This window comes from Uloborus diversus, chromosome 9, assembly GCF_026930045.1.
Source record: "Uloborus diversus isolate 005 chromosome 9, Udiv.v.3.1, whole genome shotgun sequence".
In the NCBI taxonomy this organism is placed as follows: Eukaryota; Metazoa; Arthropoda; class Arachnida; order Araneae; family Uloboridae; genus Uloborus; species Uloborus diversus.
Window position 1 is genome coordinate 105,960,706 of NC_072739.1, and position 24,255 is coordinate 105,984,960.

General features: G+C 34.0%; 1 protein-coding gene across 1 annotated transcript in view; it reads right to left on the reverse strand.

Annotated features, from left to right (window-relative positions):
• Positions 1-20,998, reverse strand: part of LOC129229862 (transmembrane protein 192-like) — a 32,191-nt gene extending 11,193 nt beyond the window's left edge. Inside the window, exons 1-2 of the mRNA XM_054864238.1 lie at positions 20,824-20,998; positions 3,072-3,218 (exon numbers count right to left, since the gene is read on the reverse strand). Coding sequence (XP_054720213.1) covers positions 3,072-3,218; positions 20,824-20,862 — 186 coding nt within the window. The 5' untranslated portion in view covers positions 20,863-20,998. The remainder of the gene's footprint in view (positions 1-3,071; positions 3,219-20,823) is intronic.
• Between the last annotated feature and the right edge of the window lie 3,257 nt (positions 20,999-24,255).

Genomic DNA, 24,255 nt, shown 5'->3' on the forward strand with positions numbered 1-24,255 from the left:
AATATGTGTGTATACGGTGAAACCTCTCCGAGTGGGCACCCCTCTTAACGGCCACTTTTTTTGCGGCATGAATTTTTTAGCCCATAGACTTAATGTTAAAAACACCCTAGCAACAGCCACCCTCTTCGGAACGGCAGATAAGTGGGTGCGTCCATTCCATTTTTCAGGAAAATCTATTCACTTTCTGTTTCTAATCTGCAGCTTTTTAGTTCAAAGAGGAGAATTCTTATTGGCCTTTAACAAATTCTGATAATTTTGGAGTAAAAATGTCCTTTATGTTTATTTCATTAGTTGGTGAGTGTGTATGTGTAATCTGGGTTGCAAACAACACTGTCGGGGATCATTTTATGAATTTTAAATTATGTATTGAAATTCTGAGCAATATGAACGCGGAAAATCGGCGAGAGAATGAATAGAGTACGATTTCGAATCATTTTCACCACGAAACAGAATGGAGAGCTTTGATAATTATACTGCCAACTGAGAGAAACATTATCTGATTAATGAGTCAGTGAAAATAAGTGTTTTTCAATCAAATCTAATACTACTTTGAGATTGGTTTAAATTAACTAATCAGTTCGTTGTGTGTAATTAATGTCTTTTGAGCAAATACATTTTTATGCCTTTCAGGCACTAATTCGGCCTCTGACAATCAATTTGTGTTTTGTAATCATGAGCAACTAAACTTTCAACTGAAGTGATTTTAGGGGTAATAAATTAAGTCCTCAAATTCAGATGCAATTAGAAATAAATTTGTTAGATCAATTTATTTATCATTTTGACTTGAAAAACGAATTGAATTTCAATAAGCAACATCTTGAATTCTTAAGTCACAAATTGTGTCCTTTCTTTGAAAAATGTAAACAATAATTAAATAATATTCTATTTTTCTTTTAGAACAGTCTCAAACTTCATTCTGTGTATTAGACTTGCTCATATTGTGTATTATAGAATTACATTGTAACTGTAATGAAAACCCTTTAAAGCAACCACCCCCTCTTAACGACCGAAATTTTGCGTAACGGAGGGGGTGGCCGCTCAGAGGTTTCACTGTAAATGTATATTCCCTATACAAATCCAATTTCCGTCGGTTCTGGAACAAATTTGGCATGGAGGTAATTGGGCACCCAAGAAGAAACATGGGGAGGGGGTTCGAATGCCAAAAAAGAACCAAGCCCTTAGAATTTAAATTTTCGTCCCAAAATGGTATTAAATGGCTCTTTCTACCCGAAATAATTATCTGTAAACTTTGATTCAGGTCTTATTCGAAAGCCTGCAAAACACATCCATAGAGTTCCTTCATTTCCTTCAAATTTCAAAAAAAAAAAAAAAAGGCTGTAAAAACACAGGGAAAAAATTAAAATGCACTGCTAAGCTTAATGGAACAGAAATTTTAAAGCGGAAAAGTATTGTTCGCGCAATCTCATTTTAAATTAGCGTAAATAAAGTTTTAGAAGGTTGCCATTTTTTTTTCCTCGACTGCGACAAAATAAAATTTTGTTTTTGTTTTCAGGTAAAAATTTCTCCTGTTTATTATGATTTGGCGATTAATCTTCTCTTTCTTTTTTTTTTGTACTGCAAGCAGAAGATAATCAGGAAAGTTGTGTTTAATTTGTTCGAGAATTTTTGATGTGACGTTTTCTATCTTTAAGAATGATTGTTTGGATGGGAAATTTTAGTTCCCCCCTAAATTGAAGCCTGATTACTGCATATGTGTCACCTGGCATAACTTTTATTTTCGAGGTAGACCATGCAAAGCCACGCAATGCAGCTATTTTATACAAAAAGTAGTTAGACACAAGGTGGACGGACACTGTTGTCGATGGTTTAGGGGGGAGGGGGTCATGACCCCATGACCCTCCCTTGTATCTGCCACTGAATGTTCATGCACTAGATTCTGTGAGGGAAGGACAACAACCTGTGCAGATATTCACCTTATTTTGCATAACCCAGTACATTGCAGTCCTTTTTTTTTCCTGAAATTCTAAAAGCAATTTGGATAATTAGCAATTCCGATAGTTGGAGATCGGATAATTCAAATTCTACTGTAAGTAAATTTGCAAAGTTATCAAGAAAAAGTGATTTTGGAAACTTTTTTTATTTCAAAAATTAATAAAATAAATCAATACATATTTGTTATGGCTAACATACCGCAGTTTCTACAGTAGAAAACTTACAAAAAACATTTTGAAGTGGAGGAAAAAAAGAAAGAAAAGTTAAAAGACTGCATTTAATAATGTGGTGCAGTGAGCCAGGGGCAGTTATTTATGTTTCATTTGCTTTCGAAAGAAAATTTAACAATATGACTTGGTAGGTAATGAACATCTTCCATGTTTGGAAATAATGAAGAGACTCAATGGATAAAGTCTATATCATCATAATAGGAAAAAACATCTAGTTCCCCTAAAATGCTATTCTGGAGCCCTATTAATTCTTCATTCTCAAATCAATTTTGCATACTTGCTCCATTTCTTCAAGTCCCACTACCATCAAATCCTTTCCAAGGAGCAAGAGTCTCTGTAAAGCAATCAACAGGATTTAAAACTCAAACAGAGAAGGTCATCACATCACCTACTTTATAGCGACCAAAGCTAGCTTAACTGCATTTTAAGATTTCGGGAGCATCAGAATTCCTTTTGGACCTTAATATTTTATTTATGACTCATTATTCTAATTTGTAGGGTTATATTTTAATAATTCCTTTCAAAACCGGAAGCTAGATCTGCCATAGCAAGAAATTAAGAATTATATTTCTAAGAATCAATATTAATTTCAACTATTTTTTTTTCTTTTAAGAAATTTTAGTAGCTAAATAATCCTAAAGCCAAAAAAAAAAAAAAAAAAAACAGAATATTAGTCCAGTAAAAAATCAATTATGTTTTAACAAAAGAAGTAATCCATTTAAGAAAGATTTTTTGTTATAAACATGAACAATAGAATAAATAATAAAATTAAAAAAGACTCATTGTAATCATCCAAACAGAACGTTGCAGAGGAAACAAGGAAGTATTTTGCTTTCAATCTGTAAAACGTAAATCAAAATAAAGAATCAACATTTCTGAAATACTTACAGTTGAAACAATTTCAAAAACAATAACTCCCGTAAGAGGAATAGTCCTAAAGTTAGGCTCCTCATCTGAAACTAGGACGCTAGAGACAAGAGAAGCTTCATCTGTTTCATCAAACAATTGATTTGTGTCTGGATTAAAGAAGTACCCCTACAGAATAAAAGAAACTAAATTTATATACATAGAACCAGGAAAACAAATATATTTTCGTGAACAACTTTTGAAGCATAAAAATAAAAAGCACTTGAAAACTTGGATATTTTTTTCCAATTTCAGACTTTCTACTGTAAATAAAAAATACAGGAATGAATACTGCGTAGGGTAGTCCAAAATTTTGAAGGTGAAAATTTTTTCTGAGTCTTACCTCCCATTTGGTTTCAATGCACTAAAAAATAAATCAGACAAAATTTGAAAACATTTTGATAATATTAAGAAATAGATAAACTTTTCATCTTTATTGAATACAGCATGTACGACGAACGACTAAACTCAATGGCTTTTTTTATTAACAAGAAAACAACTGCATTAAAAAATCAACAGCAAAGAGTTTTTGGCTGTGAAGTAAATGATATTACTTAGAGTAGAAGTTCTATTCACAGAAAGAGAATGAAACACTGCTTTAATGTTTCAGCAGCTGAAAACACAGTTTCAGAAACAGATGCTAAATTAACAGCTTATTGGGATGGTAAATTATTGCAAAACTTGACTAGTAAAGAAAAGGTTCATAGACTTCCTGGCATAGTATCTGGGAGAAAATGTCCATCAATTACTTTTAATGGCTGTATCAGGAACTGACGAAAGTCAAGCTGTTGCAGTTTATGAAGCTTTTTTGCAGGACAGGAGCCCAGCTGATAAAGTTTCTGCTATGTGCTTTGATACAACGAGTGTCAATAATGGCGAAAGCAATGGTGCCTGTGTTTTACTAGAGCAAATACTGAAGAAGTGGCTATATTTTCCATGCCGACTTCACATTAAGGAATTATTTATTAGGGCGGAGTTCAACAAATGTTTGGGTTTTTCTTCCGCAAATGATGTACTTCTTTTTAAACAATTCCAAGTTTACTGGGAACCAGAGCTAGATAATGTAGACGCACGCACGCATGCCGTGCGTGGATACATCCACTGACGTGTGGAAACATTCGCCGCGGAGTTGCACGTCTTCCGATAATCGTACAAGTTCTTAAATAAAAGATAAAGATTAGATCAATTGAAGATCAATTTGAAACGAAAAAGTAAAAACAATATCTTTACTTCTAATTCATTTTAAATTAATATTAATATTATTTATTTAGATTGTAAAAATTATTACAAGATGTATATAGTACACCCGCACGTTCGGTGGATGCACGCTGTGTGCACGCGCATCTCGCGATAATCGTTCAGGTTCTTATTTTTCACTTTTAATTTGTTTTAAACTGATATTATTTAATTAATTTTTAAAAATTATTAATAGATAGTATGTACGCAAGCGCGTAAGGCGAATATATTCGCTGCTGTGCGGATACATTCGTTGCGAGCACGCACATATCACGACAATCATTCCGGTTCTCCTTCTTAACTTCTAATTTGTTTAAAATTAATATTGCTAATGTAAAACTTAGTAATCATAGCTAGATAATATAGACTGCTAAAAGAAGCTTAGTTTTTAAATTTTGAAATTTAATTTAGGTCTTTGCATCCATAGGCTCACATAATTGGCATGAAAATTAGCTCCTTGTAACATCAAAGCATATACCTGCAAGTATTTATTTCTTATGATTAATTTTTTTTTTTTTTTTTTTTTTTTTTTAAATTTAGAATGCAGACTCTCCCCCTCCCCCTTTTTTTTTTTTCTTTCTTGTTTTTGTACGTGATAGACAATGATTAGCTTGCAGATACTTCAACTACGGTATTTTTCAACTACGGTATTTCCAATATAAAAATTATATTGATCATAATAATGTTGTTCATTTAATATTAAAAATAACCAATAAGTTATGTACTATATCTTTATGATGTATTAATACATCATTGATAACAAAGTAATATCATATTCCTTTTCTTAGTTGTATTTTATATTCATAAAGTTATTAGTAATGTAACAACTTTAATTCATATTAAAAGTACCTAATTAAATATTAAAGGTTAATCAGAAAAAAAGAAAATGTCCTATGACTGTGCAACGACTAATGCATATTTTTTATTTCTGAATCATATAACTGTAAAAGTAGCTAACCAAAGAAAAATGATTAAACAGCTAATGCTAAATTAACTCCATTAAAATTGATAAAAATATGAAATGAAATATTAGATATAAATACTGAAAGAAACCTTAATTTTAAGTCTACATATCTTATATCTTTAAACGAGCAATTCTTGTGGGTATATATATATTTCTTATCTCGGAAACGGCTCTAATGATTTGGATGAAATTTTGGATTTAATTGTAGTTTAGCATTCTAAGTTCATCTACATCAGTATTTTTTCTGTAAAAACGTGATTTTTTTACAAAAAACAGTTTTTTAATATAAAGTGTAATTAAGTTAAGCCTTGAAGTAAACTGTGAATTGATGCATCAGGCAGACGATTTGCAACCTAACAATGAAAATTTGTCTCTTCTCGCTTTAAAATTTTAAACTTGCTTAGGATTACCAGGCTTGGTTGATATTAGCCACTTTGGCTCATTTCAATCACACTTGACTAAAAACAAATTCAAAAGCACTATGTAAGTCGATGTAAGGCTTTTTTTTTCCTTTAAGCAAAACTATTGCTTGACCGTCTTATTTTATTTACTTATATTCTTTTTTACACATCAAATAGTTTTATATGTTTTTTTTCAAATCACGCATCTAAATTTTATTTCGAAAAACATATGTCTACAGACTGTTTATGTTTTGTTAAGACAGTTGTTATCATTTGTTGGAATGGTTTGTGGATCATCAGTTTTGATGGATATCATGCTCTATGTAGCATTTTCTGGCGTAAAGTGACCAACTACACTAAAAGTACTCTTTCAAAAAGAAAATCTCGATTGGGATAAAATCGTAAAACGCATCATAGTATGAAAGGAAGTATTCGGTTAAAAACCGATTTCACCATAGCAAAACTGGCTCCAAGGTCAAAATATTTTACAGCTACTTTAAAACAAAATGTTGATTTAATTATATTCAAAATCTTCTTTGTTTGATACTTAAGTGTTATAAGAAGGTCGAGTGCTTAATATTTTGTTAACGTGAAGCTTTTCAAGTATATTTGGAAAAGTATTGAACCTTAAAAAAACACGAGTCGACAAAAAAATAATTCTTTTAAAGTCGAGCGAGGCTCGGTCGTCCAGGTACTTGCAATAATAATATAAGAAAACGAGTGATTTGAGGATGCATTTAATATTTTGAAGACTTTAGTTTGTGCTGATTGAAAATATTGGGTATATATCAAAATATCTGATATATATACCAAAATATCGGATATTTTCAATATTATCATAATATTTTCGAACTCTGACTGGGAATTAATAGATTAAGACAAATAAGTTACAGGAATCAACAATAAGGACATTTAAGAGCAAGTGACTGATGGGAAGGATAATACAATCGTACAATGTAACTCTGATTTAAGGATTGTCAAGGGACTGGAAAAAGTTATCTTTAAATCAAGGATAGCATTAAATCGAGAAGCATAGACAGTCAATGCAGTCAAATCTGGACCAGTGAAATGCATCATTACATTGAGGAAATTGTTAAATCAAAGTTATACTGTATGTAGAGGAGAGTGGTAATGAAGGGGCCATGGGGATGAAGGGGCCACTAACAAAATATGGAAAAGTATTTCCATAAAATTATTTTAAATGCCACCAATAGATGGAGGCATTTGTTCTATTAAACTCATCCAATTTTCAATTATTTGACAGAAGTCATTTTTCCACTAGAGTAGGATGTTCAATAATTTGATTGAAAAAGTAATTTTTTCCCTTTTCGGTAAAATAAGCAGTAGCTAAAAAATATCTATTTTTTCACTGTATGTATGTATATTAGCAAATCTTTCCATCTCTGTAAACTAATTTTAAGATGTATTTTGATGTTATTTAAATTTATTGTATTAAAAAAACTTGAATAAATTCCAGAAGTATAGGTGGGGCTGAAGGGGCCACTATATCATGGTTATGGATGGGCCACCAAAAACGGTTTTTTTATTCCTTTTTTTTCTGATTTTCTCTTTAATATGAAACATAGCTGGCTGTCAGAATTAGATTACTACTGTCTTGTCAGAATAAGTTTATGGTAATTTCTAAAATATAATTTGCACATTTTAACTCTAAGAAGCATAAGCTATTTATTAGAAACATAAGTGAAGTTCTATTAATGATTAAGATGAACTGTCCAGTTATTGACCACAAATTTCAGTGTTTTACCATTTGGATTTACATGAGTGATTCTGTTAACACTTTTTCAATGATAATATTAAATTTTCCAAAAATCAATTAAAATTTTAATTATAAAAAAATATATAATACCTAAAAGCAATTGTAATGAAATTGATAAACATCTTTTCTTATATTTTTATTTATTCATGAGAATTTTTAAAAGAAATTTACAAAATAAAATCCAAAATTAAGTTTTTCTTTCCTTACTCCTTAGTTCTGAATAATGTGATGCACTACTTTCTTTCTTAAAATCTCATTATTTCATCATTTTAATGTGTATTACTTACTCTTTCAGTATGCTTTTGTGTCATAACATGTTAAGTGCCATTCATTTTGTCATATTTAGAAAAGAAAAGATTTAATTCCGCATGTTTTCATTCAATGCATTTAGTGGCCCATTCATTACCTGCAACAGCCCATTAAGCCCAAATGGGCCAAATTTTCTATGTTTCTATTTTCTATTATCATTCGCTATAGACATTTTTTAATTCAATTTTTATGACTTTTACTTCCTTTTACAAAAAAGGAAGTGTTGTATTCGCGAAAAAATTTTCACTCAAAAATCGACTTGAATTTCCATTTTGCTCACCCCCGAATTAATGTTGAGTTTTTTTTTTTTCGGCTCGACCACACATGGATAAGTGCCTAAGAACATATAGACATGCGAAATATCCATTTTGATGATTCATGAGTTAGTTACAACTAGTTTTCTTGTGATGTCTCTATGTATGTATGTATGTGCATATGTATGTCGCATAACTCAAGAACAGTATGTCCTAGAAAGTTGAAATTTGGTATGTAGACTCCTAGTGGGGTCTAGTTGTGCACCTCCTCTTTTGGTTGCATTCGGGTGTTTCTAAAGGGGTCTTTTGCCCCTTTATGGAAGGAAATCATTGTTAATTTGTAAACTCAAGTGGTGTTATAATTTGGCATACACTTGGCAATATATCGCCAGTCTTTTGGTCGTCAAGTTTTGTCGCCAACTTGGCGACAAATTTAGAGATTTTTTTTTTTAATCTGGTTCCAATTTGGCCACTGTTGGTGATATTTAGAGAGTAAACTATTGAATCACATTAAAATTACCAATAATGGGAAAATGACATTAAATTAGAGTAAAAAAAAGTCATGTGAGGCACACATCAGCTCGTTTTATAGACCAAATAAGTAAAGTAACTAAAAAACTAATCATGAGCTAAAAATAAGTATTAGAGAAAATTACAAAAATTACAAACCAAAGATTGGCCCATTCATTACCACTCTCCCCTACTGAAAGATTACTACATGACAGGCAAATAAAATATGATTATCGAAAATGACTTGAAATAAGCTTAATATTTCTCAGTAAAGCACCAACACGACAAATCAAATTTATTGCTCCTGGGGCAATGAATGCATCATGATGCTAGATGGATGTCCAAAATTTTGTATTGTTTTAAAATATGAATGTAACTATCAATTACCTTCTGTCAGTTTGCTATCACTTCAACAGAAGAAAAGAGTTTGAGTTATTCTCTGGAAAGCGTAACTTTTGAGCGCAAATATTTTTCAATTTCGAAACCTTTCGTTTTCTTTTTTTTTCATTATACATGAAAGTGTTAGCTACTAGAAGCAACCATAAACAATTGCCCAGCTAAGTTCCAACTATTTTAATCATAAATTTAAAAAAAAAAAAATAAAAAAGATCTTGTACACAAAAATTAAAAAAAAGAAAACTTTTAAGCTAAGTTCCAATTATTTTAATCATAAATAAAAAAATAAAAAAGATCTTGCACACGGAAATCAAAGAAAAAAACTTTTAATGCTTAAAAATCAAGGACAATTTAATATCAAAGGAGCAATTTTGTTAATTGTGTGAAAAATGAGCTATTTTAATGATTAGTGGGAATCTAATATTATGCTCTCTTAATTAAAGTATGGCTTCTATTTTTAGTTATTCTTTTCGTTCAAATGTGTGCTAAAAATAGTATTTAATAAATTTGCGAATATACTGGAAATTTATAATTTTGGTAGAATGCTTAATATTGATGTATTTCCCCTCCATCATTTATTTTCACCTCAGAAATAATGACATTGATAAGATCTGTCACGGGAGTGAGATTCAGAGGTGAGGAATTTTCCATTAATATTTGCCTAATGGATGCATTTTTCAGGGAAATATTTTTTTCTTCGTTGCTACAATCTGCACTTTTATATGTTTGTATTTAAAAGCTTGGGTGACAGCTTCTATGCTTCAAACTTCAAAATGCACTGTATAACGATTTTCATTTAATGAAATCTTTATTGAAGTATAAAAAGATTGAATGATGAAGACATAACAAAACTGCAATGCAGAAATTTGCCAATCACCTTTGGCATTTAAAATTAGCTAAAAAGCTTCAGGAACCTCCTTTGCTCCATTGATTGAACTAAAAGCAGCTCGACACTCCCAGAAGCATTAGTAAAATCAGGGGTTCCCAACCTGTGGGTCGCAACCCCCAGGGGGATAGAGAAGCATTTTCTATGGGGTTGCCACATTATTCCTACATTAAAAAATATATCATTGAAATGTTTAAAAATTTATATACATAGGGAAAAAATAGCATCATTTTAGAGTAGCATCAATACTTGAATGCAGTGGCAAACCCAGGAGAGGGGTAGTGGGGATACAGCAACTCCCCTCAAGAGTACCTGATCCCGCAATGTCCTCTATGATCATCCTAAATTTTTATTTGGGACTTTCATCCCGACAAATTTCCGTGAAAGAGTCCCGAATTCATCTCCCTCTAGCATCATCTAAAATCGTCAAAAAATTCGTTTTTGGAAGTTACCCATATGATGAAAATTGTTTTAGCCAGTTGCTAAAATTGAAAGTTTTAGTTTCAAGCAGGCATTGAAAAAGCATTTGGCCTTGGGCTCCCAGATATCTTAATCGGGACCTGGGTGTAGGACACCCCACCTCACCATTTAAGGATTAAGCAAAGTCAGCCAAACCGATCAAGCTTTGAATGATAAAATACTTTCAGATGTTTAAAAAATAATAATTCCCGGAATCAAGTTTATTTCCTCTAAGCTTTTCGGTTTCTGAAACTCCTAAAAGCAGTCACCAAAGACTTTGAATGCAAAGGCAAATGAAAACTTTAAAACCAAAAGCATTCTCCAGGATAAAACGGAATTATAAATCTATCATTCTACAATGTTCAGCATGAAAAGGAAACTTTTATTTTTAACTTCAGTTAAATAGGAAGAAACGACGACAAGTGTCCAAAACTTTTTAAACAAGAACAAATAAAGGAATAAAAAGATTGTACAGCAGCAGAGGGTGAATTGTTACCACCTAAGCAGGGCTGCCGTTTGGGAGAGGATACCGAACCTAAAGTACTGGGGCCCCGAGCTTTGGGGGGCGTGCAAAGTCATTAAACTGCTTTTCCAATAATAATAATTATTTCACCGGAAAAAAAGCTAGTCCAGGAGAGATTTATTGAATTTCTGAATTTCTCAGAAAAAAAAACAAGATTTGATATAACTCAAGAATTGATGAATTGCCTTAAAAGACATAGAATTACAAATACAAATACAAAAGTGACGACCAGTAACAGGCTCTGGGCCCAGCTAGACTGGTCCTAGTCAATTTAAAATCCCCAGTGAAGATCAATGGCCCTCTTAAAACTGTCTACTCCCTTGCTCATTACCACCTCTTCCGGTACGCTGTTCCAAGGTTCCACTACCCTGCTAAAATAATAATTTTTCCTAATATCCATGTTAGCCTGAGATTTAAATAGCTTAAAACAATGACCCCTTGTCCTGTTTTCAGTGCTAAACTTCAGCCCTGTAACATCTTTCGTTTTAATAAATTTAAACAGCTGAATCATGTCCCCTCGGTCTCTTCTTTGCTCAAGACTGTACATTTTTAGCCTTCTAAGCCTGGAATCATAATCTAAGTGGGAAAGTCCACTTATTAGCCTTGTAGCCCGCCTTTGAACCCTTTCCAATACATTAATGTCTTTCTTAAGATAAGGAGACCAAAACTGAACAGCATACTCCAAATGGGGTCTTACCAAACTTCTATATAAGGGCAGAAGAACTTCTTTAGATTTGTTTGAAATAGAGCTATTGTTAAACCCAAGCATCTTATTGGCCTTGTTACTAGCAATGCTGCACTGTTGGCTAAACTTTAAATCCTGACTTATTAAGACCCCCAGATTAGTAACTTTGTCTGCCTGACTAATGATTGAACCTTGCAAATAATAACTTGTACACTTATTTCCATGCCCTAAATGTAGCACTTGACATTTCCCAACATTAACAGTCATACCCCATCTATCAGCCCACTCCGTAATATGATCTAGATCCTCTTGCAGCTGATTGGCTTGTTCTTCTTTTTCTACAGTCCCCATAACTTTGACATCATCAGCAAAACAATTCATGTTCCCAGAAATATTTTTGTGAATATCGTTCATAAAGACAATGAACAAAACAGGCCCTAACACTGATCCTTGAGGAACCCCGCTTAAGACCTCACTCCAATTAGAATAATTTCCCCTTACAACTAACCTTTGTTCCTTCCGGTCAGCCAGATTTTTACCCAAATGAAAGTTTTCCCTCCTATTCCTATATCAGCTAATTTGCTAAGTAGAGCAACATGCGGTACCTTATCAAAAGCTTTTTGAAAATCAATGTAAACAACATCTACAGGCTTTTTACTGTCCAAAGCCATGGTAACTTTGTCATAGAAATGTAATAAATTAGTTGCACAAGATTTACCTTTCCTGAAACCGTACTGAAAACTAGTCAATAGATTATTAGTCTCTAGAAAATTTACTATCTTAATTTTCATCAATATTTCAAAAATTTTGCAAACCACCGAAGTTAGACTCACAGGTCTATAATTTCCCGCACTCCCTTTAGACCCTTTCTTGAAGAGCAGTGTAATGTTAGCCAGCTTCCAGTCCTCTGGCAGTCCCCGAATTATAAGAAGCATTGAAAATGTTTGCGATTACATCTGCTAATTCTCTGCACATTCAACTAAAATTTTTGGATAAATATTATCTTGTCCGGGAGTCTTAGTCTCTTTAATTTTTTTTCAAATGAAGTAAAACGTCATCCCTGAAAAATACAAAGTCCTCAAGCTGTACTATAGCTTGTGTCTTGTTGGTGTCAACTGTTGAGATACAGTTATCGTTAAAAACACTCGAAAAAAAGTTATTAAGAACATTAGCAATATCACTATCGTCCTGAATTAAAATTCCGTGCTCATCAACCAGTGGCCCAAAATGACTATTTCGAACTTTCCCCAAATTAGCGTATGCAAAAAACCTCTTGGAATTCCTGTTTATTATCTGTCAGTCTTTGCTCCAACTCTCTTTTCTGAATCCGTACCAAATACTTAAATTTACGCCTTGCCTTACAATATTGGAGCCTATCTGCACTGTGACCTATTTCTCTAAACCTATGAAAAGTAGCTTGCTTGTAATTTAGAGCGTCTTTAGTTTCCTTGGAGAACCACATTGGCCAAATTTTAGTGTTAACACCCTTTCTCCTAAAAGAAACATGATCTCCAACAGTATTCGCTAGATTTTCCTTAAACTCTGCCCACTGAAGATTCACATCGCTATTGTCCGATCCAGAAGAAAAAACTGCTTTCAAACTCTGCCTAAGTGCCACAAAGTCGGTATTTCTGAAATTGGGCATAAACCTAAAATTCTCTACTTTGTGCATATCAAGTTTAATCCCAAACCTAATACTGTTGTGGTCACTATCTCCAATATGTTCCCCTACACATAACCCCTGAACAGAGCCTTCCATGTCGCAGAAAACTAGATCCAAAATCGCGTCCTGTCGAGTACCCTGAGTTACAATTTGATCTAAGAAACAGTCACCAATTACTTTCAAAAATTCCTCTTCTCTGCTATTACTATGGTAAAAATTATTCCAATCAATTCCTGGAAAATTAAAATCTCCCATTATGATGACTGACCCCTTGCTAGAAATTTCACTAATAATACTAAACATCTGTTCGTCTTGACCCTGGCTTCAGTTGGGTGGCCTATAAATGTTACCTAAACTTAGTTTTTTGACCTTATTACTCATCAACTCCAGCCAAATCATATCAATCTCATTAGGTTTATCATTAATTACCAATTCATTGCAAATTAAAGTGTCACTGACATAAAATAAAACCCCACCACTTCTTTTACCTACTCTATCTTGTCTAAACAAACTATACCCAGCAATAGATAATAAATCATCATCACTTTCGGTAGCCCATGTCTCGGTAACTCCAATAATATATAACCTCTCCTCTATAATTATGCTTTTCAATTCATCCATCTTGTTCCCAATACTACGAGCATTTGTATAAAAAACCTTAAGTAAGCCCATCTTACTTTTATTTAATGCTGCACGATTATTTGAATCCCAACTGTTAAAATCTTTTTTCTTATTAGCCACCCTATTTCCGTTTCTACCAAAATCCCAATAGTTAATAACCTTTTGAATTCTGCTCCTTAAACCATGCCCCCCATTCCAACTTAGTTTTTTGATTCTGAAGCCTCTAAAACCAAACCACTAACCATTTTGACCCCCGTAGAGCTCAGATGCAGGCCATCCCTAGCAATCCAATCGCGTTTACATTTACACCACACATCAATAAACCTGATATTATGCTTAACGCAAATTTCCTTGAGTACCAGGTTCATGCACCTAGCCCGTTGGTTTAACCAACTCCTATGCACTCCATACCTGGGAAGCAAACCAACCACTTGGGCATTTGCCGAACAGTTGGTTGCTTTGTCCAACAGGGAATCCCATTCCTTTGTAAACTCGTTGTTGTTACTATGGCCTACATCGTTAGTTCCCACCCACAAAGTAACTACATCCTCTTTGTTAAATACCCCCATCTTTTCAGTAACCCTATTTACATCTCTCACCCGAGCCCCTGACAAACAACATCTAGCCACCTTACGTCTAACTCTGCCTATCAGTTTCCCACCTCACGCACCATTGAATCTCCCAAAATTATACCCTTTGTTTCCCAGTCAGTTGCCTCAGCAATAACTTTCCCCTTTACCTCTGGCATTTTCCCACTATTTAACACACAGCTAATGCCCACCTCCTTTTTACTAACTTCCTCCTTTACCTCTGGAATATTCCCACTATCTAACACACAGCTAATGCCAACCTCCTTTTTGCTAACTTCCCCCATTCCCTCTGGAGTGTTTACCCCATCTACATGCCTACAACCTAATGCTAACTCACCCTCCTAAGTAAGGATCCTAACTCTGATTTCTAAGAGTTCAACACAATCAGTGCAAATGAAATCCTTCTCAGACTCATCCTTCCCCTTAAATAAGCAGAGCATGTGACATAGGTCACAAGAAATCCACTTGTCCCCTTTACCACTTTTAACCTCCTTCACTATGCATATAACTCCCATTCTAGCTCAAAATGGTACACTTAAAAAGTCAATACAAAAATACAAAATTGGAGAAATAATGCTAATTATTAGAATTATAAAGCATTGGAAGTAAAAGGTACAAATATTACTTAATCCTAAGACAAGCAATAAATTAAAATAAACAAGTTACACCCTAAACAGAGCACTCAGGCTTAACAACAAGAAATCAGCACAATTTAAGCTTAGCTACAAAGAATAGAAAAACATTTTAAGAAAGCAAGTAAATCAAAAATAAGACTTAAAAGCACAAGAATACTTAATTATATGATAAAATACAATAAAAATACTGAAACTAAAGTAGTAAAATAAACAATCACAGTAAAAAATCACTTATCTCAGGAGCAGCAAAAACACTCCCCAGCAACTCTAGAAGATTGCAGAGGACAAGTGTTCAACAATGGGTCGAAAGTGAAGGGCGCTCTGAAAGGAGTCAAAAGCCGAATCTTAAATGAAAACCCACTTGCTCTATTTTCACCTCTTAGGTGGAGAGCCCATTCATAAACTTTAATTGGACTAAAAGCTGCAAAGATAAGTCCTCAAATAATGACATTATTTAGTTCTATTCGAGCATTATTTGTACTCTTTGCAGCCAATTCTTTGAGATTTTCCATTTTTTTTAGAAGAGATACAAATTTCTTTCATGGAATTTTCAGAAACGCGCTGGAGTTCTTGCATTGACGATATTCAACCCATTTCTTTGCACCGTCCAGGACTATTGCAAGCACTCGATTGTTTGTCTGAAGAACTTGCCTTACAATTAACCGAGAAGGCATGCAGTGAAGTTAAAGCATTAAAAAAATATTTGAGTTCTTTTGAGAGAATGCTTATCAGTCTTCTGGTTAAAAGTGCTATCATGTATTGATGAACGTAACGTAATTATTCATACATGTGGAATTTAATTGGACGTGGAACTTAATCTTCTAAATATATCCATAAAAACCATCAAAAGTTAAGGGATGGTTGGTCCGCAAATTTCAAGACACAAAATTGATTTCTGAAGTAATGGATTTAGAGATCAAATTTTCAAATTCGAAAAAAAAAAAAAAAAAAACAAATTAAAAAGAGAAACATTTTTTGATGGAGGAGCAGATGTTGAAGAAGAAGCAATACATCAAAGTAGTGAACTTATACCCAGTGAATATAAATTACGAAACAGAACAGGGGTCTGGCCAGAGCAAATGTGGGTCCGTTAACGGACCCTTCACAAAAATCCGATCAACCAAAACGAACCTTTCACAAAAATCCGATCAACCAAAACGGACCTATCACAAAAATCCGATCAACCAAAACGGATCCTTCACAAAATTCTGGTAAACAAAAACGGATCTTTCACAAATTGTTTATTGAAAGAGCAAATCTCAAATTAAAATAATACAGCATATTTAAAGTTAAATTAGAGGAATCAACTTACACAAAATCAGCTAATTTTGCAAAAGAAAAAAAAATCGGCACTCTTGTGATGCTCCTGCAAGCCATAAATAATTACTACCCCCAAATAAATATAATGCCTGTTGTTGGTTTCTTTGAAAGAAATTAACAGCTGAAAGTCAGTTTGGTTTATAATTTTGCTTGTTTGTTTTATGCAGCAGTGTTGTTGTAAACTTCTTTGGAAAAGCGTCAACATTCTCTGAATAGGCGTAGTAAGCACTTTTCTCCCCACTCATGATTTAATCATCAATAATATACAGCAAAATGAATTTAGAACTGCAAAGGATAGTATGGTTGGGGCTAGTGATGTGGATCGGGTAAATACCCAGCGGGTAGGTAAATATTTTTTGGGTATTTACCCAAGGCCTGGGTAAATACCCAAAAACTGGGTATTTTACAAAAAAATGCAAAAAGTGAATGAGAATTTTTTTTTTAAATCTAAATATGAAATAATTGGTAAAATTGATACATACATATATATTACACAGTTTATAATGTTTTTTATTGAAAGACTTGATGAAATTATGAAAGAAACATATCGTGAACCAAAGAATCTTTCTTTTCAATGTCATAATTGGAGAAGATGTGAGCTTTTTTTTGTAACCAGTTAAGCTTTTAACTTTTCGTAGAATGGCTTCTTATATCTGAAATTTGGCTATCAACATTGATTAGGCATATTCAACACATTTAATGTGAATATCTTATTAGATTGCTTAGATTTCACACAATAATTCTTTACATATGTGATCAGAATACAATTTTTGGGCAAAATTTTATTGTTTTGTATATGGTTGGTTATACAAGATGTATTCTGAAAGTAATGCAATGGTCTTTTCCAGGCCACTTTTATTGGTCGGAGTATAATTGAACTACTTGGTTTAGGTGAGGGGGACCGTAAGGTTTTCTAGAAAACCAGTCTTAGGGTTTTCCGAGCTGTGAAAGTGGCCGGACGTAAGTTAATGTTAACCTCTGCGCATTGACCGTGACACGGGAAAAATGGTATGCGATTAAGTTTTGTTGCGTAACCAACAAAATCTCTTAAGAAGTCTAACAAAATGATTCATGAGGCTTACGGGGACTCTTCTCTATCCTATTCACAAGTTTTGAGGTGGTTAAAGACTCTGAAGAGGGAGATGTTCAAGACGAACAACTCTCTGGGCGACTGTCAACCAACAAAACCGACAACAATGTGGCTTGTGTTCCTCAAATGTTGAACTTTGACCCTCGATTGACTATCAAGATGGTTGCTAATGAACTGAACATGTCGTTTACTGCTGTGTTTTGCATTACTCAAGATTAAGCTATGAGAAAAGTGTGAGGCAATTTCGTGTCGAAGCACCTTGCCATAGCGTGCTGCAAATCCGCGAGTTCCTGGCTAACACCAGGTGAAAACGCTGTTCCAGCCCCCTATAGTCTGGACGTCTCCCCGACAGACTCCTTTTTGTTCCCTCGGATTTAGACAGGCTTGAAATGAACCCATTTTTCATCCCTAGAAGAGATCCAATCAGCCATGACGAAGGCCTTTGGGGCGGTCCCCAAGGACATTACTTTGAAGAATTTTAGTACAAATCTGGTCAATAAATTACTTTTAAAAAAAATTGCATTGCTTTTGGAATAGATCCTGTATATATACATAGTGGAATACACACAGAAAATTATTTTAGTTAAATATAAATTTTTGAAATAAATACCCGGGTAAATACCCATTTTGGGTATTTACCCGGGTATATACCCTGGGTATTTACCCCTAAAAATAAATACCTGGGTATTTTACATCACTAGGTGGGGCGTATGTGATCGCTTCAGATAGGGTTACAAAATTCAAACGTATCGCCACTTAGTGTCTGGTGGTGCGATGTTAAACTGTTATTTTGGGAGAAAGTTATATGGGTTTGGTTTTTCGATACTAAAAAGGATAATCAACTTTAAATAAACTTTTATTTACCGTTATTTTTTTCTACAGATGCCTACATTTTGAAAAACGCAATCTTTTTACATCCGATATGAGAATCATATTTTATTCTTTTTAAAGCTAACTTCGCGTTATTAGGATGCAAATAAATGAAAAGTCTCTTTATTTTTGTAATAAAGCTTATTTCAAGTTTTTAGAGGGGAATTCCATTTTCTTTTATGAGTCAATAATTAAAATGCTGAATTGATGGTTTATTTTTTTTTAATTACTTATTTATTTTTGCTTCAACTGTGTCCAGATATTAATGATATGTTTATTATAGGACTCTAAAATGCAATTCAAAAGTAATTTTATCAAAAATATTTATTTTACAAGCCGATTTTATACTTTTGATTCCTTCACTTTGAGGATTGCAATCTCTTTGCATCCGCTGTGGAAATCTGATTTTTCGAATTTTCGATATTTAGTACGCTTAGTTAAGAGATAAACAAATAAAATATTTTTTTATTTTTGTGAAAATCACGGAATTTATAAGGTTTGAACGAAACTCTGTGCTCTTAAACAGTGTCTTGGGTTAAGAAGTTAAATGCTGAACCCCTGACTAATTTTTTTTCTTACAGTTATTTTAAATACTATACAAAAAACATTTCTAGTATAATTTAACATGATGTAGAATGGTAGATAAATATTGATACTTGAGGGGTACCCATCTCCTAGGGAGCGATGCCTCTCCCCTCTCCCCAAATACTAGAAAAACACTTAAGAATGATATTCTCAACAGAAAAGAGGGAAAACACTCAACTTTAAGTGTCAATGATGCAGTTTCCACCATCTCAAGAGTCTAAACTTTCGTTTTTACAAGAAATTTTTTTTTTTTTTTTTTAATTTTTTGATTTTTCACAAAATTATTTTATTTTTCAGAAAAAAACGGACCCTGTGAAAAATCCTGGACAGACCCCTGCAGAAGTAATTTTTACAATTTTGGACGAGTTATTAATGGTTATTAATGGTTTAAGTGTATCTTTTGAAGAAATGAAGGGAATTTGTTCCCTATTCAAGCCAATGAGCTATACAACAGGTGCTTTCAAACGATATTTAATAACCTGTGTATTGCCCTTCGCATATTCTGCTCTCTTCCCAAGCTGAAAAGGCATTAAGTAAGTTAGGAAATCAAATTAAAATGTGGACCAAATCAGCAACTGGAAAAGACATACTAAATTTGGTAGCGAACCTTGGCACTGAGCATCAACTCATAACATGAGTTAACTCAATCATACACGAGTCTGGGGCAAAGGAAGTACGTAAGGCGAAAATATGTTAGTGAACGTTACAGAAAAAAAAACTAAAGGCCCTGTTTGTAATTCAGACAGGCATACCTGTATTCATTGGATGTTAAAGTAATGGAAATGTACGTAAATTAATTTAAATATTAATTGAAAACTTATGTTCAAAGAGATTATATGTGGGTTTGTTCCTTGGACCATCCAACTTCGCCTTACTGAAAATCCATAGTATACTGTGCTATCTCAGTTATCTCAGATATGACTAATTCTCCAATTTTTACTGTATAAAGATTCTGTAGTTGAAAATACAGTCAGACTTCCATATATCGAAGTAGCGAATTGCCGGAAAAAAATTTGATATATAGAAACAATCTTATTTTATCTTAAAAATCTCCTAAAATATTAAAATTAAAACTAATTTTTGTGTATGAAAAACCAAATTTTTAATTTATACAATCATTAAATAAAAGTTAATAATTAAAAAAATAACAGAAATTACATTTTTGCACCTTCATACATCTTCATTCTTCGGCAATTCAACTTGATCCGCAACATTAGGGGATTTTCGTTTTGAGAATGTAATCGAGAGAAAAGGAAAAAATCAATCTACTTAACTTGAATGATTTTCACTGAAGCTAAAAGGACTAGGAATGATAATCAACAGATGGTAGGGATAACTTGGAAACTGATTTTACTGTACTACTGGTTGCAACTAAGATATTTAAAATGAACTTGAGGGAATTTAAGGTCTCCAGAACGAAACTAAGACCTATCTACACACCCCTCAACCCCAGATTCCTTATGAGTTTCATGGCAACCTGTAGTGAACATAATTTTCTCTCCTAACTTTTATTTTTCATGAGATAGACAGTCTAAAGTGAAAAAAAACCCTACAAATGTCTCGAAAAAAATTCAATATATAAAGAGTTTTTCGATTGATAGAAACAATTTTTCTATGTAATGAACATAGAAATTTACTAGGATTTTGATGTATAGAAAATTTCGATATGTGGAGGTTCGACTGTATATTTTTATGCAAACTTGAAATTAGATTTTAAATTTGCATTAAAATTTAAAAATTCAATCATAAGCAACAATACAATGCACCATCATATATGAATGCAATTTGAAACTCGTCATTTTGAAATTACTAAGCGTGTGACTGAGAGGAAAGGAAGCGACGGTATGAAGATATGCAATAGGTAAAGGGGTCATGGGGACCCGGAATTAAAGTTGGTACCGGGCCCTATTCCTGGTAGCGGCGGCCCTGCACCTAAGTCATGACATATAATATTACTCACCCCACCAGGACTTCTTTGGTTACTACCTAAGCTCACCATTCTATACCAAAACTTTTATATCACATTTAGAGCATTTTACTCTTTACTCTAAGAGCCATTAGAAAACAAAATTACATTACATTCGACATTCCTCATTCATGTATGATAATATCGAGACCTCTGGATCAATGGCCTCTTTTTCTTCAGCTAGCTTACGTTCGAAGATCATGACCGGTAGCGACTAGTTAGTTAATCAGGTGACAGCTAATGATCACGTGCTCCAACCAACTAATCAACTGCTTAGAATGGTAACCAGTGCGGTAACCGGTTGATCATAGAACGCTGCGGTTAGTAATCGGTTACTTACTGGTCAACTGGTGAGTTTCGTCTAGCGCAAGGCTAGTGTATAGGGTATAGACATGGGTTGCGTTCGACGAACCTCACCGGTCTACCGGTAAGTAACCGGTACAAACGGAAGCGTTCTATGATCAACCGGTTACCGAAACGGTTACCATTCTAAGCAGTTGATTGGAGAACGTGATCATTAGCTATCACGTGATTAACAAACCGGACGCTACCGGTCGTGCTCGTCGAACGTAAGCACGGGCATCATAGACTAATAATAAGAATACCCCCCAAATGTGCCCTTTGCCAAGGTGAACACACCTCTAATTCCTTAGATTGTCCCCTTCGCCCGAAGTTAAGATCCAGGCCAACAGAAAATATTTGGGAACGGTGTCAAGAAGCTGCTAGACTCGTTGAAGAGTCCAATTTTAATACTCTAACCCCAACATCGACATTGAGCAACTTACTAGAAATCTAAAAAACAATCCCATTTCCCTAGGCTCAGCTTAGCTTATCCCACCCTCCAAGCTCTCAATCAAATTTGTCAAAATATGATACAGAACACGCAGGCTCTTCAGCAACTTGTTACTCTCCTTATCAATAATGTCGGTGCGTAACTGCCTCCGCTTGATTTCATGGAATGCCAACGGCATATTCTCCAAATTGCATGAACTTCGCGACTTTGTCGCCGACCATGACCCGGATCTCCTTCTTGTACACTAGACCCATCTGAAGGCAAGCACGGTCTAGAAAGATTGGGCGCCGCAGATCGGGCGCCGTAAATTGGGCGCCGCATATTGGGCGCCGGGAACTTTGGGCGCCGAGTATTTTGGACGCCGGGAACTTTGGGAGCCGAGCATTTTGGGCGCCGGGAACTTTGGGCGCTGAGCACTTTGGGCGCCGGGAACTTTGGGCGCCGAGAAAACTTTGGGCGCTGAGCACTTTGGGCGCCGGGAAGCGAATTTTGAAACCCTCAGTTACAGTGCATTGGCGAAATTCGAAAGCTACCAGTGCTACCGAAAGCTTTTTAAGTGTTGCAAGACGTGGCATTAGTTAAATTTTGTACTGACACTTATAAATTTTGTTTACAAATGCTCCGTGTGCAGTCGTAAAAGCTTGGCTTCATCTTCATACGTTATGGCTTTCATATTTTTACTCGTATTATATTTAGTATTTTGCACAATTAATTTGTGAAAAATCCTTGAAACTTATGTTTTGTCACTTACAATCTTATTTTGTGAAACAACCACGAATTTTGTTAGCCGTGCTAAAAAGTTGTTATATTGTTGACTAATATAATGTAAAAAATATATGGATTTTTTGGAATATGTTTGACATTTCTTTTAATTTAGTATTGATTCAATGTATTTTAATTCGTAAATATGCTTCAGTTTGATTCTTCTGTGTGTTGAAGTTACGCATAATTCAAATTGCAGACGATATTCCTTTTATATTTTCCGAAAAATATGAAAATGCATTTTACTTATGAGTTAAAAAACTAGTTGGGTTGTTGAACAGTCAAAAAATGTTAAGAATTTTTCCTCCTGTCCAGCAATCCTACTGGTGATTAAAAAGTTAAAGTTGAAAATAAAGAATGATAATGGAATATCCTATCAATTAATTTTAAGTACTAAGAAAATCTCGGTTTTGTTTCTTTAAAAAAAGCCTATATTGTCCCCTCAAAGCAACAGTAAGATATCTTAGTGTTATATCTGGGATTTAATATCTTACTGTTGTTCTGAAGCTACGATGTATTTCGGTTTTGCATTAAAAAAAATCCGAATTTAAACCGGAAGGACAGCATCTCAAGACAAATAAAAAAATAAAATAAAAAATTCTAAAGATGCAGTGGAAGATCTACCATGTTGCAAAATTGTAAGGGGCTCCCAGGACCATAAGGCTATAAAGATGATTCAAAACTGCAACCTTTTTTTTATTTTATTTTTTAACTCAGTTTTATGATAGACAAAGACTTAATAAACTTTTTAGAGATTTCAATATTTTGAAATTTACCAAACTAAACAATGAGATGGGCTGGTCATCTCTTGAGAATGGAAAATGATAGAGCTTCGTTGACGGTCTTCAATGCAGTCCCTTTTGGACAGCGACCAAGGGGTAGACCAAAAACGAGATGGGTCAACTGTGTGGACACGGATTTAGATTTCATTAAAATCAAAAACTGGAGGTCAACGACAAAGAGTAGAGCTTCCTGGCGCGATCTCTTGAAGAAGGCCAAGGCTCGCAATGGGCTATCCAGCCAATTATGATGATAATTATAAACAAAGGGGCCCAAAAAATATATTTCAACTGGCCCCTTAAGCCCATAAATCAGTCACTGAAAACTGATCTTCTGGTAAATCTGAAGTAATTTGAAGTGAATATTTACCAAATACTTGAACTACCTATAATGTGAAGAGGTAATTGTTTCTTATTCACAGTAATTATTACAAATGGCTAAAATCGCATTGGTTTGTTCAAGACATGAATAAGTACAGAAATTCTTAATTTCTTTAAATTCCTAAACTGCTAACACTTCGTATAAGCAGGCTTGTCATTTCGAATTTTTCCAGGGTTTGAGGGCTGGGGGAGGGTGTTTACTCAATGCAAATTTTATTGCAAAAATTACAACCCCTTATATGTAACATTATTTTCTCAAAGCTAAGTGTGAGGCAATTGACCCTCCTAAATGACAGGACTGCTTATAGGAAGTTTAAATTTCGACAGGGTCAACAAGAGGCAATGTCTGCGTGGGGTAAACCTAACCTGGCAGCTCTGTAATGCAGTGATTAGGATTTGCGTAGCCTTCACAATATTCCCACGTTAGGTTTGCCCCAACTATAGTGGGCCAAGCTTGGAATCTAAGTGATATGTTTATGGAGGGCTGGCAACCCCTAGCTGACAAGGGTTCTACAGTGACTCCCAAAGGTCCCTGAATTTAAATAGTAAAAATTAATGCCATTCAAATTGAAATCTGTTTCTTATTTCATAATTTTAAAATTTTATATCATTGGCAACCTAATTATAATTGAATCAAATTTATTAATTTTGAAAAAGGGCATAATGAGTCGGCAAAATTTTCAACTTCAGTTCATTACTTCATAAACTAGT